The sequence below is a fragment of the Jatropha curcas genome, chromosome 9 (assembly GCF_041381405.1).
Source record: "Jatropha curcas cultivar XTBG-Jc1 chromosome 9, XTBG_Jcur_1.0, whole genome shotgun sequence".
In the NCBI taxonomy this organism is placed as follows: domain Eukaryota; kingdom Viridiplantae; phylum Streptophyta; class Magnoliopsida; order Malpighiales; family Euphorbiaceae; genus Jatropha; species Jatropha curcas.
Genome location: NC_143159.1, coordinates 2,502,461 through 2,517,630, shown reverse-complemented (window position 1 = coordinate 2,517,630; position 15,170 = coordinate 2,502,461). Strand labels below are relative to the sequence as shown.

Sequence of the window (15,170 nt, the reverse complement as noted above, 5' to 3'; positions counted from 1 at the left end):
AAAAAGAATTTGCGCTCCTTATGTTCAATCCTAGGTTCTCGACTGCTCACTTTTCTTTTTTTATTTATTCTAAAATATTGTCCTATTTCTTTTTTTAATATACATCTAATCATTTATATTTTCAATTATATATATGAGTATTTAAAAAAATTAAATAAAATGTATAATTTATTATATTAATTAATTTTTTTAATCTATATGAAAATCAAAATGGGTCGGGAACTAGGCTTGAATTTCCTGCGTATAATTATGGGCTCATATGCTAGAATCTAATGTTCACATCACATAGCAACAAATGGCTCACAAACCTCCAGCTGGATAATTCAGCCTTCACATATGTTTAGAAGGAAAACGACGCATCGTAAGTGTCTAAATTTAAATTATTCTCGAATACCAACTCGTCAAAAGCTGGGCCTAAACCCAATATGCAATTTATCCCAATTCCAAAGCCCTTAAAATCCTGATCTCCTTTCCTTTACCGTGCTAAACTAGCGTTAAACAATATATTACGTTCCTAACCGGACTGTTAGAAAACCTCGCCTGAATTCCCGCCAGAAATCAAATCACCATAAGCCGTGAAATTCCCCAGCTACCGAAGCCCACGCGATTGAACTTTGAGTGCATGAACAAGGCGTGTCGACTCGAATTCCTAATTAGGAACGTTCCCCGTAGTTCACTTCAAAGACGCGCTTCCTCCTGCTATCATTCTGCTGCAAACCCTAAATCACCGAACTTCACTGCCTATGAAGATGAAGTCGAAGAAGGTGGCTATTCTATTTATCGACATGTTCTCCGACGCCAGCGGCCAACCACCATAGTATGGCAACCTCAACTGGAGAATTCTGTCAGCTTTATCGGACGCGTTGATCGGCTTCCTGAGCTTTACAAGACGAAGAGCGACAGCTTTGGGGCTTATACCTTTATAAATGTGGGAAACCCCAGTATGTCAAATTGCACGTTCAGGTTAGCTTCGACTGAACTTAAAATGATTTTTGTTATTTGAGTTTGGACGTGTTTAGTTTTGTACCAATCAATTGCGGTTTTTTTACTCTTGGTGAACTAATATTTTAGAACTTATGAGCAGGATAAAAATGGATATGTGGGGCGATATGGCAAAAACGGGTCTCCAATATCTGAAGCAAAATGATACTATTTATGTTTCAGGCCATTTAAGGTCTGAAAAGAAGGCCGATCAGAATGGAAATCTCAGATCACTTTATAAGGTGAATTTATTTCATTTCCTATCAATCATCTGTTTGTTTTTTTTTTTTTTTTTTTTTTTTTTTTTTTTTTTTTATTTTTTTTTAATGCAGATTTATTAATAAAATTGCTTAGATGTCTTTGCGTGATTTCCACCAAATGTTTTCAGATCATCATTAAATATTTTAGGCTAGACGCTGGGTTGTAAGATTTTGTTGACTTAACTCAGGCCTGTGTCAAGATCGAGGTAATAGAGGATGAGGTAAAATCGAAGATTAGATATACCCTGAATAATTTAAGAGAACAACCATTTTCATGTTTTAGGGAACTTGGCCTCCATAACTTTGCTTAAAGATCTTTTGATATTTGATTACCATATATACAGTCAATTCAACTTGAGATCCTACATAACATTGGGTGGGATTCTTATCCTTTTATATGTTTGTGAAGAGGTGGGTACTGCACCATGGACTTCTATCCTACCATACAAACAGAAAGACAGATGTCGAGTGAACACGTTTTCTGACTTACTTTTCCATCTGTACTATGATTCCATATGATGATTTCACGTGTTTTTGTAGATTATTGTTAAGGAATTGAATTATGTTGCCCAACATGAGCAAGGCTCAAATTTCCAAAAATCTGATGAATCACAGTTAAAAGCCTTCCGAAAATCAGAGGAGTCACAATCAAATGCCAGAAAAAATTCAGAGAAACCACAATCTGGAGAAGGTTTTTTTTTTTTTTTTTTTTTCCTTAAATGTTTATTGAAGTATATTATAAAATAACTGTAGTTTGTGTTTCTCTTTTTTGCCTATCTTTGATGAAGCAATTACTGGTTTTTCAAGTTAGAAAATAGTTGCAGTTCAACTAAAATAGGGGAAAACTTTAGATGGAGTGAATTACCAATGTATGTTTTGTGTTGCTGAGTATAGATGAAATATTGAAATAGACAATAAGGAGCTGATCGTTGTACTTATTTTGTGATTCATGCTGCATTGATTTTTGTGAATACGACCATATAAATCCTTTGCTCTAAAGTTGTTCCTGCCCGAAATGTTTGCGCTTGGTGTACTCTTAGAAGAATTTGTGACTTAAAATGTTAAGAAATTTTCTCATTTATTTATTTAACTATATAAGGACAGATTATGACGAATTGCCTGAGTGAGCCTATGAGGATCAAGCTTTTTCTGTATTATTATGACAGTTTTTTTGACATTGTTTGTAATATGGACTAAACTCTCCTTTATTGTTCTCAGTTCTTTCCATTCTTCCATTCTTATTTATATATGTCTCTTGCAACAAATTTAGGTGAAACTGGCATGGAAAGTTGCACAGACCGCTTTTACTTGTGGCAAATGTTTTTTTGTAAGCCACATGAATGGTGGGATAAGAGGAAAAATAAACAAAATTCATCTGCACCAGATTTTAAGCACAAGTTCACTGGTGAAAAACTTTGGCTGAAGCCAGATGACCCACCATGGGTCAAACAACAACTCCAATTGCTTGATATGGAAATAGCCAAACAGAGGACTGCACAAGGCATTGGTGAAACTAATATGGACAGGCATCACTTGTGGCAAGTGTTTTTCAACAACCCACAGGAATGGTGGGATAACAGGAAAGATAAGAGAAACTCACGGGCACCAGATTTTAAACATAAGGACACTGGTGAAGCTCTTTGGTTGAGACCAGATGATCCCCCATGGATAAAACGACAGCTTCAATTTCTAGATTCATTGACAGAGCAATGCCAAGGGGAAAGCATAGGTTCTTGTTCTCATGTCTCCCAGTGGAGGCTTGATGACTAGGAACTAGTCTTGAGGACTTAAAAGTGGAACATATAGTGTTAATGGGGTTATAATACAGTATAGATACGTGCTTGCATTTCCTTTTTGCTTAATCTACCTCCTATTTGCTGGTGTATATTTACTGAATACACAGTTTAACAGCTCACTCATAGCTCATTATGCTTAGGACAAGACCAACAAATATCTTTGAAATTGATGTACATTAAACATTGACATATAGATTGAGATTGTCGTATAAAATAGTACAATGAAGCCATCCATGCATGGTGGAATTTGAAACAGAATTGTCTTTTTCAAGGCAAGTTGTCCTCTCCTCTCTCTCTTTTGGAACCCTCATGACCATATATGCATAGACCTAAAAGGAGTTTAGAAACCTGACGCTCTTGTTCAACTTGGTTGCTATTAAGCTAAATCTCTAAGAATCCAATTATCTGCAGGTTTTTCCCTAGTGCAAACACCGATGCGCAACGTAGCAAGGAATTTGATTCTACTTGGGATGATTAGACTTTACTATTTCTTTAACATTACATAGCTTTGCCGTATGCACAGAGACTTTATGTGATGTTTTCATGTGCTGTAGCCTTTACATTATATTGAACTACTGATTAAAGTGTAGATTCTCATTGTATCTGTTCATAGGATAGGTTTGGGCTTAGAAAATGTCAAATGCTGAATCTGCACTTTTATTCATAAATTGAAGCCTGCGGCTGGAAACACGAGCAGGTCTAATTCTTTTCTCCACTATGAATTTGCATGAGGAAGTCTTCGGTTTTGGATCGGTGAAAAGAGAGTGTGTGTCTAAATAGTGAAGAGAGAAAGGAATTTGCCAAGTCAATATGAACTCATTTAGACCCAACGCAATCTATGGGACTACTTTGTGGATTGGGTCTACTCCAGTCCAGTGCCACTCTTAAATGGTGTAAAATTACCTAAGCAGATAGGCTAAGTATTTACGCTGATAATTTAGTAAACTCGCTTGATTTTTACCAGTAGGTTATTTTGACTACATTCTATTCTAGTCGTGAGGGTGTAATGGTCATTTACCAAGTCAATGGGCCTTCGTCGCCACTTTTGAAGAAGCATGACCCTCATCTATTTTTGCAGTTTTCTGAGGTCAGTGAGCAATTTACAGTTTGTTTGTTAGGGGAAAATAAAAATAAAGAAAATATGAAATTCATATATTTGGACAAGATTTTCTTGTAATGCATAGTTACCCCTTAATTATTATTATCCTTATAAAATAATGACACCAGCGATATAATTAATAAAATACTATAAAAATGTGAGTCGTTGGAAGTTAGGAGGTTCTGTTGCTGAAAAGCAAAAGTCAAGGGCAGTCTAAGGTCACCAGTATACGATTGGCTGCGGTGGCTAGCTACAGTGCTGCCACGTGGGTAGGCGATTACTTACAAATTTGATTTTTTTAATTTAAATTAACATCATAGTACTATTAATTATCAGGCAGTCCAAATTTGTCAAATGTAATAAGTAGTAAGGACTTTTAGAGTAGGAGGTAAAAGGATTTCAACTTTGCTTCACCTAAATTGGAGTATCATATCAACTAGAGGATTAAAAAATAAAATAAGTTCTATTTAGGTTAACGATGTCTATAAAATTAAAGTCGTTATTATTTAAAGAGAATGCTATTTTAGTTTGAGCATGAAATTAAACTTGTAAATTAAAAAAATAAAATTATGTGAGAGTATATGCATATATTAATTAATATAGCAATTTCGAATTTGCACGATATAAACCCCGCAACGATATAAATAATAATAAAACGCACTTTCGAACTTGCACATTTCCTCGGCTCTGAGCAACACAAAATAAACTCAGCCGCCATTTTATTAACCCAAAACTCTGCGCTCCGGCGATGGGTGTCACCGACTTCTTCGCCGGTGAGATAGCCACCGAGCTCCTCAAGATGCTAATAACAATATCGCGCAAATCTCTTTTGTGCAAAACGACAGCCGATTCCCTCATAATGAGCATAAATGACCTCCTACCTATCATTCAAGAAATCAAATTCTCCGGCGTCGAACTCCCCGCTTTTCGTCAAGCCCAACTCGACCGCCTCTCGGAGACTCTCCGCGATGGTCTCGAGCTGTCCCGCAAGGTCCTCGGCTCTAACCGCTGGAATGTCTACAAAAATCTTCAGCTTGCTAAAAAAATGGAAAGGCTTGAAAAGAATATCTCGAGGTTCCTTAATGGACCTATGCAAGCACACTTATTAGCTGACGTTCATCATATGAGATTTGAAACTGCGGAGAGATTTGATAGGCTTGAAGGTTCAGCCAAGCGATTGGAGCAAAAGCTTGGGGCTATGAAAATTGGGGTAGGGAGTGGAGGGTGGATGGAGGAGGCTGTGAAGAGAATGGAAGTGGAGGAGGAGAGCAATTTAGTAAATTTATTAGGCGTAGGCATGGAAATGGGAAAGAAGAAGGTGAAGGACATGGTGATTGGGAGAGAGGAGTTAGGGGTTGTTGGGATCTGTGGAATTGGTGGCTCAGGGAAGACTACTTTGGCTTCTGAAGTATGCAGGGATGATCAAGTTATAAGTAAGTTATGGTCATAATTGATAAAATTATCAAATTATAAAATCTATTGGAGACAGAGCTTATCAATTACTTTAAGAAGCTTTAGCTTATTAAATTAGATTATTTTGTTTTTGAATTAATTAGTTGTCAATGGATGATAATTCATTTACAGTGGCATAGAATTTGCTCATTAACGCTCTTTATCATGATATCCAGGTCACTTCCAGAAAAGAATTTTGTTCCTGACAGTATCACAGTCTCCAAATGTAGAGCAGTTGAGGGCAAAAATTTTGGAATTTATTTCAGGAAATGATGGTATGGTTGACTGTGTGAATGATCTGATCCCTAAATGGAATCTACCATTCGGAGGGAGAACCCGAATGTTGGTTGTTTTGGATGATGTATGGTCACTTTCTGTACTTGAGCAGCTAATTTGTAGAGTACCTGGATGTAAAACGCTTGTTGTTTCACGATTCAAATTCTCAAAAGTTCTAAATGCTACTTATGAAGTTGAATTATTGAAGGGAGATGAAGCAATCTCCCTGTTCTGCCTTTCTGCTTTTGGACAGAAATCTATCCCTCTTGCTGCTGATGTCAATTTGGTCAATCAGGTAATATCATTGCTTCTCAGTTTGTGTATATATTTGCCCTTCGCGAGGTTAAATTTTGCTGATACACATGTATATATGCATATATTGTCTGATAGATTGTAAATGAATGTAAAGGACTTCCCTTGGCTCTCAAAGTGATTGGAGCTTCGCTAAGAGATCAACCTGAAATGTACTGGGCAAGTGCGAGGAAGAGATTGTCAAGGGGTGAACCTATTTGCGAGTCCCATGAAAACAAGTTGCTTGATAGGATGGCTATAAGTGTTCAGTTCTTGTCTAAAAAGGTTCGGGAATGCTTCTTGGATTTAGGATGCTTTCCTGAAGACAAGAAGATCCCTCTAGATGTTCTCATCAACTTGTGGGTAGAGATACATGACCTTGAGGAGGAAGATGCTTTTGCTATCCTTGTTGAGCTTTCAGACAAGAATCTTCTTACCCTGGTGAAGGATGCACGGTATGTTCATCGAACTAAGTAAACTAGGTTTCTGTTATTTAGTGGAGATGTTGCTTATTAAATTATTTTTGATTGGTTTATTTGCAGAGCTGGGGATCTATATAGCAGTTACTATGAGATCTCTGTTACCCAGCATGATGTGTTGCGGGATCTGGCTATCCATTTGGCAAACCGTGGAGATGTAAATGAACGCAAGCGGTTAATCATGCCGAGAAGAGAACCTGAGGTTCCAAAAGAATGGGATAGAAATGCTGATATGCCCTTCAATGCTCAAATTGTTTCAATTCATACAGGTATCTACTTCATTATTTGCGGTTATTTTGCTTGAATCAATGTTAAAAGCTATGCGGTTCAAATGAGATTCTGCCTCTAATTTTCTAAGTCGTTTTTTTCTCTTAATTCTGATATGCAGATGAGATGAGAGAAATGGACTGGCTGCGGATGGAGTTCCCAAAGGCAGAAGCGCTGGTCTTAAACTTCTCCGCGAATGAGTACTTCTTGCCTCCCTTCATTTATGACATGCCGAAGCTTAGGGCACTGATAGTGATAAATTATAGTACACAAAATGCAACACTAAGCAACTTTTCAGTTTTTTCTAATTTGGGCACCTTAAGGAGCCTTTGGCTTGAAAAGGTATCTATTGCGCAATTGACAGAATCTACAATCCCCTTGAAAAGATTGCAAAAAATCTCTCTCGTACTATGCAAGATCAATAACAGCCTTGATCAGTCTGTTACAGACCTACCCCAAATCTTCCCTTCTCTGACAGAGCTTACTATCGATCACTGTGATGATTTGTTCACATTGCCTTCTAGCATTTGTAAAATGCACTACCTGAAGAGTCTTAGCATCACCAATTGCCACAGTCTTCGAGAAATCCCTGCTGATTTGGGAAACCTGAGATCTCTACAAATTCTGAGGTTGTATGCTTGTCCAACTTTGAAGAAGCTTCCATCAAGCTTATGTGATCTAGTCTTTTTGAAATACCTTGACATTTCTCAATGTATTAATTTAAAACATCTTCCAGAGAGAATTGGTAGATTATCAAGGTTGGAGAAGATTGACATGAGGGAATGCTCACAAATTTGGAATTTACCAAAGTCTGTTGAGTCATTAGAGTCTTTGCGCAGTGTAATTTGTGATGAGGAGGTTTCTTATTTGTGGAAGGATGCTAGGAAGATGAATATCCATGTCCAGGTTGCAGAGGAACAGTTCAATCTTGATTGGCTTGATGAATAATAATAAGTAGCCTATACCCTGTTGATACTGGTAGAAATTAGTGTAAATCATTCTTTAATTTTGGTTTTTAAGCCAAAAATTCCAAATTTTTCTGTTATTTCCTAATCTAGACTTTATAAGCCTTAAGTTATTTGAATTATAATTATTTTTGCCTAATTACATTATTCAAATTTGCGAATTAGGATTTCGTTTCAGCTATTAACAAATTTCAAAATTTCATAACTAATTAGCATTTTGGTAAATCAAGTATTTCAGAAATATTCTAAAATTTTGCAAGTTGTTTCAATTGCACTTTATGTTTAATTAATTTAATTGCTTTTTTTGCTAGAATTAATGTTGCTCAAGAATTTCCTTAATTTGTTAAGTCACTCTAACCCAAGTTCATCAATTTTTTTTTTTTTTACAAAAAAGTATGTTGTTTTATTTAAAATCTTAATCCTAATATGAGTTTAGAATGCAATTATTCTCAAAATTATATTTTAGTGTGTTATTATCAAGGAATTGAAAATAAACTAGAGTTTGGTTGCAACCAGCATCAAAGCTTAGGGTAATTGTGTACATTGGCAAATATTCCAAATCAGCTGCATCATTTTCAGAAAGGGAATCGAATTGGGGGGCGGGACCCAGGTAAAAGAAGAATAAGAAAGAGTGGAGCCCACAAAAAAGAGTAAATGAGTGACAGGCGGCCAGGGATCATGAGAAGACAAAGGATCCAGTCCTATCTCAAGTCCCGAATCAGCCATCCTCAGTGGACTACTTTTAATTAAAAATTTAAAAAGTTGGGAGTTAGAACTGATATTTTTGGATGATTGCATAGATATATGGACACGTCATCTCGATCGAGCAAGTCCATTTTCGTGAATCCGTGGGCCCAATCTTAGATAAGCTTGAGAGAGCCGGTTTGTAGTTTTCTATGTTTCTTTTTAGTATTTCACAGGAACAAGAAAGCGCGGAAAGAGATAGGGAGAAACGTGTGGATCCCACCCGGAGAATACCGGGGGTCAAGGTGCTTTTTTATTGGTCAACTCTACTGATTGATGTACCTTGCTCATTGTGATAGTTGAAAATTTAAACAGAGTTCACATTTCCATAGTCCGTACGACTTTGTTAGATAAAAATATCTCTCTCATCGTCTTTAACCATTTGTTTTTTCAGTCCAATCCAAGTAGATGTCTGATTCTCATTTACGCACAATTGATTGCAAGGAATTGCGCGAAAAAAAAAAAAAAAAAAAAAAAAACACAAATTCAACAAATCATAAAACCAAATCACTTCCAAGTCATTTGTGTATTTGTTATGTCATATTCAATTTTTATAAAAACAAAAACACTTCTTTAAAAAAAAAAAAAATCGCTATTACAAATCACTTTAGAAAAATAGCAAATGTATTTATGACCCTCTGAAATTTCACTAGTGGCCTTTGAAGCAGATTTACTTTTCACTCTGCATATTGTTAGAGAAAATGAAATTCAAGGAGCTCCATGGCTAACATGCAAATACCATAATTTGATTTTCAAAGTTGAAGGATCCACAAAATTTTTTTAATGAGAATTCAGAAATCTCAATTTTTTCCTTTCCAAAGTTTCTACTTTTCATACTTCTCTAAAAAGAACTAATTTCTACTTTCATTCTTTTCTAGAAAGAAACTAACTTCCAAATTAATTACCAGAGGATAATGAACTATGATAAACAATCTCTAACGGTTACAAACTTATTAAGAACAGGCCTCATCATGCATATTAACATGAAATTCGCTGCGTTGTATTGTATGGCTACTATACAACAACTGTAGGTAAAAGTGTACTCAGAGAAATCTAGAGGGTAACCATTCATTAATCCTGAGGGGGAGACTGTAAAACTCTTCAGTTCTAACATCGCCTTTCCGGTGCTGGAAAGGTTTCCACCATGGGATTCCTCTGTCGTTGATGGTATGCCTTGCGTCCAATGTGTTATCCAGTAGCGTTCCAATGATCATTGCCACAGTTGGAGGTGATGAGAAAATCGTGTTCAATATGTCATTGAACTGCAGATTTACGAAAACATGCACATCAGAATGAGAAAATGTTTGTAAAATCCATTTTTTTCATGGTTGCTTTTTTTGTTTTTTACTGCGGAGAAAAGGGGGATCGGACTACGATTATTGACAAATACAAGACAGTATGTAGTGGATGACTAGCAAAAAGCAGTCAACTGATAAGCAACTTACCCATCCACCATCTGTTTTAACTGGTCCATTCCCTTGCGGGGTGGCGTTAGTCATGAAATATTGAGATATTGATAAACCAAGGAACAAAGATAAGCCCAAGATGTAGTGATTTCTCATCGAGTTATTGTTCGAGAACTGTATGAAGGAAATTCCAATAGCAGCTGTACGGAGGAAAACAGAGAACTAATTCACATTAAAAAGTGTTTATGTATAAGAACAAGATAATTTAAAATAAATTAAGAATGTGTATATACAAAGGAATGAAGACTGAAGCACTCACCAACAATCCCAAATAAAACACAATATATGGCAGCAAATATTGGCAGAGGAATAGATGCAAACAAGGCACCAAACTTCCCTGCAATATGGAAGTTCACGAGGGTCCAAAACATAAGATTTCAAACTCGGTTCAAAGTCAAATATCTATGGAATTAATGATGGATGTACAGAAACAAACCAAATATGGAGAAAAAGATCATGAAAGCTGTTGATATCTGCACTACTCTTCGGCTCCCAATATGCGTTAGTCCAAGAAGTCCAACATTTTCACTGCAATATCATCAAATACCGCAATAAAGACAAGTTTCTGCACTCATATAGCATCCATCAATGTTTTTTTTTTTCCAGCGTAGCCACCACTCTACTAATAATATAACTAGTTCTCGATTTATAAGTTTCAAATTATATGATTCCCTTCTTTGTTAGCAGAAACCAATAAGACAAGCTAATTCTGAAGAGATTTTCCATTGAGGGATCTTGAAAATCAAAACCATTGTGGTGAAAGCTTAGCAAAAGTTCACTCTCTGAGGTGGTATTTAATCTACTAAGTAAAATAAATTAAACTAAGTGTGCCGCTTAAGTTTGTTGTTAGTAGGCTTGACAACCTCACATGATATTTGGTTCTTTCAAAATGGTAAAATAAAAGCGAGGGAAAAAAACCTAAGGCTGTGCAGAAGTGTGAATGGGCTAGAAATGGAATATTGGAAATAGCTGCCTAGTGCAAGCATGGGCTGCAGGACCTGTGGCATTGTAACTAAAAGCACCAAAAAAAAAGATGAAAAAACATTGCTTTCTTACACAGATGCAGTGTTGCCAACAATCGCACCAAAGATTCCTTCAATCAACATGCCAATGCCCTACATTGTAAAAACAACACAATCATATCCTCAATTTCTAAAGTAACAAAAGGATAACAGGACTCCATTGCATAAATTGGTGCAGGAGGCATACACGAATAATTATAGAGGACATAAATTGTATAGTTATCCAAAAACTTAACCTGCAGACCAATACTTCTCGTCAGAATATGTGCTGGAGGGTGCGTAGCACCTGCAAGCCTTGCTGCGGCAAAATATGTTCCAGTGGACTGCATCAGAAAGTTTACATCAGAAGAATAAACTTTTGACAGTTTTTGCTCCATCTAAGAAATGATGCAGAGGGCAGAAATTGTCTCCAACATTGAGAAAAAAAAAGTCATTTGAGTCTAATCAAAACTTGGGTAATTTGCAGCAAAGGGGCCATCAGTTAGAATTTCAAAATGCATCTAGATTGATAAAAACTAAAAGTTTTTTGGGGTGGTAATTGAACCTCTGCAGATGAAACGAGTGCTGCCCCCATCATCCCGAAGACATGGCTTGCTCTAAATATGGGAGCACCCCACTGAAAAGGGTATGGGACTCTAACCCTTAAAAGGAAATAAATAGTACATTATTAAAATTGTGAGACAAACCAATAGGTTATATCTAATTAAATAAACCAGTCGAGAGACAGATCATGTGGACAATACCATGGAGCAGATTGTATAAGAAAGGATCGATCTGTGCGACAACTCATTTTAGTTTGTTCTCGAACATTGTTGTAAGCACCAGCAACGGTGAGAATAGCAGCAAAAGCCCAGATGATTCCTATGCAGAAAAGTAAGCTAAACCTCTCAAGTATAGGGCGGGCCCTTGGATTGAGATGCTTCAAATACTACAGCAAATACAGGGTTTGTTACCTTTACATGCAACAGCAGTTTGTAGGAGTGAACTTAATTTTGAAGAGGCATTACCTGACAAATGACTAGGATTAACAGCATAGGCAGGCCAATCTCCACACAGTTAGCAAGCTACATAGGATATGTAGTGTGAAAAGTGATTCTTATCATTAACTGTAACCAGAACAAGAATTATAATCTTGTCAGGAAGAAATTACCAGTGGGAATCCCCTCATAAACAGACCAAGACCCACCAAACTAACCACGGGTACTATAACAATGGGAGTAAATAACCTGGAAGATAAAAGCAAAAAAACTAAATAAATAAGGATGTTCTATTTTATGAAAGAAAGAAAAAAAGAGAAACCTGATATTTTCTAGCCTGGCTCTCAATATCTATCTCTGGAAGATTTGGCATTATAAGAATTAAAGAAGATTAATGAAATAAATTCATAACCTGATTGTTAGGTTACCTTGTCAAATTGCCCCATGCAAAACTAAACCCAAGGATGATGTTGACGAAGGAAGAAACAATCAGTGACCCCTGAATGGTTCTTATAGTGTGAGTAAATCTCTGCAACCAACATATTAATCTGATCACATATTTGGAGAACAATCAACAACATCAAGGCAATGGTTGAAGAAAAGCAAAAAGGGAAGCTGACCCAAACTTAATTTGTCAACTCTTGCGAATAGTGCAAGAATGAATTTTTGGTTTATTATCAGTTATGTTTAAGTTTGGTGCATACATCATGCTCATCTGCAAAATTTTCGTCAGATAAATCCTTGATAATTGACAACACCGGTATGGTAAATGCAACTGATGCAGTCATCACAGTCGGAAGCCTTGTGCCAATGAATGTCTGGATCAGTGTATTCACACCCCCCATAAAGAGCAATGTTTGAATCACACGAGCTTTATCGCCCTGCTCATAGTAATACCAACTTCAGAAAACAGATATTCCCATGATCCATCAATACAAGTTGCTAAGAACTATTTATATGGTGTCTAAAACTTACATGGTCTCCACCCATTCGAGGGACAAGATTACTGGCAATTAAGACTATAGTTCCAAGCATTACAATATAGTGTTGAAAAGCCAGAAGAGCTGTCTCGGCTGCAAATTTCAATAGCTCACTTGGGATTATTTGCAGAAGAACATTGAATATACTAAAGAATTAAGTCCAAAATGTTTTTAAAAAATTAAAATAGCACTCGAAAGGCAATAATTTAATTGGAGAAACGTCCATTAAAGTGCATTTTAAAAATTTTTTCCATACTCCAATTGATAATTCTTACTTTAGTATAGAAAATCCTAGGAATCTGTTATGGGATCTAACTATACATATACCAATGGCAGACAGAGCAGTAAGGTTTGGAAAATTCAAAAGAGAATCAGAATCCAGTGGATAAGTATCACTGAAAAATCCGATAAATAGAACATATGAGATAATAAATTTCAAGATCAATCTTGTAAGTCTGAATTCCATCCCATCATAAAGATTGAGGCATGCAAAAACTATAATATTCTTATTCTGTGCAACTGGATAAAAAAGCATCCTCCTTTTGGATAAAGCCTGAGCTTTACACAGCTTTTTCCTTTCTTTTTTTACTTTTCTTTTCTTTCTCTTTGGATTCAAATGCCAAATAGACATGCATAAATTTGTTGAGCTACAAAGAGGAAAAATCTTAAAGCAGAAAAGACAGTGACAGAATGATAAAAGGGACTAACGCCAAGAAGGGTTGGAATGGATGCAATACTGGAGCTGCGAGAGTTGCTCAGCTGGAGTCCAAGTAGGACCCCTTGAAAGAGCAAGAGATGGTGGAGGAGGCGGTGGCGCAGCTGCTTGTGGTGGAGGTGGCTGCTGGTAATTGTTGGCTGTTTCCCCCATCTTTTTCAGCAGTTACTCTTCCTCTGCTACACTTAGACAACCTATTCTACTACAGTAGCAACTTAAAAGATCCTCTGTCACTGGTTTCGTGTATCTTTGTCTATCAACTTAAAAGCTCCGAATCATCGACAGACAGAAACAAGAGATAGCAAGAAACTAAAACCAGAAAAAGGAAGAACAGAGAAGAACCAAATATATAATAATAAAGATAGAAAAAAGAAAGAAAAGAAAGAAAGTCCCCTGAAAATCTTCCAAGGAAGGAAAATGAATAAATTACCAGAAAGAGAGCGAAAAGGAAATTAGATTAAAGAGTTGAGGTCATTCATTAACTCCGAATGAACATATATTTTAATTAAATTAGAAGAGAAGAAAATATTAATTAGAGCATTATAATTATAATTACTATACTACTAGCTAAAAAGAAACTAAACTAAACTTTGTTTCTGCTTTAAGGTTGTCGTATACTGAGGAGCATAATAAAAAAATTATAAACATAAACAGTCATTTGATAACGTATGGGCAGAATAACGCGTGGGCCTTCAGTTCTTTCGAGGACTTGTACACAACCATTTACCTTTCAATTTCTTTTTATTCACTATTTTGACCTCGCTCCGTTCTCGAGTTTATGTTTGCCGTTTCACTATTGTTATGTAATGTCGTTTTCGTTTCAATTTTCCTAATTCAAAATTTGAAAACATTCGATCTCCCATAATTGCTCTTAACCAAAGATATATCATTAAAGGCAATTCTATTTTTGGCTGTTTCTTTAATTATATCACCAATATTCCCATGGAAGAAGCTTCAAGAATCAAGATATACCATCCTTGCTTCCTCATAAGAGCTCTAAATTCATTACCCTAATTATGATTATTATCTTATCTGATTCATTAGCATTCAAAAAATGACGGGACTTTGCTTACAACTAGATTACTGAACAGCACAAAAGAACAAGACAACCAACCTTTTCATAAAGATGCTAAATAGGGCACCCTATCTTAAAGATTCATGTCCAAGGATGGGGTCATGCCAATGTCACATCCGACCGACCCTCCAATATTAGTACATGAAAATTATGTCCCACCACACAAGCTAAGAATCTTACTGTAATAATGCAAAAGGTCAAAATAGTAATTACATTTGCTTTTGCCGATGTATATCCAGCTATAAAATGATTTCCATGGTTCAAAATCTGAGGACAAAGGTACAAATTGGAATTTGAGAGTGAAAACAGGGGTATAAGTGGCTAT

The 15,170-nt window shown here is 36.2% G+C and overlaps 3 protein-coding genes across 3 annotated transcripts; 2 read left to right on the top strand and 1 right to left on the bottom strand.

Annotated features, from left to right (window-relative positions):
* Positions 1–431: 431 nt before the first annotated feature.
* Positions 432–3,295, top strand: LOC105633689 (protein OSB1, mitochondrial). Its single transcript, XM_012216323.3, has 4 exons — positions 432–963; positions 1,085–1,223; positions 1,782–1,932; positions 2,512–3,295. The coding sequence occupies exons 1-4, from the start codon at positions 623–625 to the stop codon at positions 3,009–3,011; spliced, it is 1,131 nt and encodes a 376-aa protein (XP_012071713.1). The 5' UTR covers positions 432–622; the 3' UTR covers positions 3,012–3,295.
* Positions 3,296–4,781: 1,486 nt separating this feature from the next.
* On the top strand, positions 4,782–7,954 carry ADR1-L1 (ADR1-like 1). The gene is made up of 5 exons (XM_012216326.4): positions 4,782–5,569; positions 5,765–6,159; positions 6,255–6,610; positions 6,698–6,903; positions 7,023–7,954. Exons 1-5 carry the CDS (start codon positions 4,885–4,887, stop codon positions 7,847–7,849), a joined length of 2,469 nt encoding a protein of 822 aa, XP_012071716.1. The 5' UTR covers positions 4,782–4,884; the 3' UTR covers positions 7,850–7,954.
* A 1,546-nt stretch (positions 7,955–9,500) lies between these two features.
* Positions 9,501–14,384, bottom strand: PDE135 (Xanthine/uracil permease family protein). Its single transcript, XM_037637223.2, has 14 exons — positions 13,764–14,384; positions 13,051–13,148; positions 12,780–12,956; positions 12,504–12,604; positions 12,249–12,324; positions 12,106–12,162; positions 11,842–12,026; positions 11,643–11,739; positions 11,335–11,421; positions 11,133–11,191; positions 10,513–10,604; positions 10,336–10,413; positions 10,056–10,216; positions 9,501–9,872 (listed from the first exon to the last, which is right to left on the bottom strand). The coding sequence occupies exons 1-14, from the start codon at positions 13,921–13,923 to the stop codon at positions 9,654–9,656; spliced, it is 1,647 nt and encodes a 548-aa protein (XP_037493151.1). The 5' UTR covers positions 13,924–14,384; the 3' UTR covers positions 9,501–9,653.
* Between the last annotated feature and the right edge of the window lie 786 nt (positions 14,385–15,170).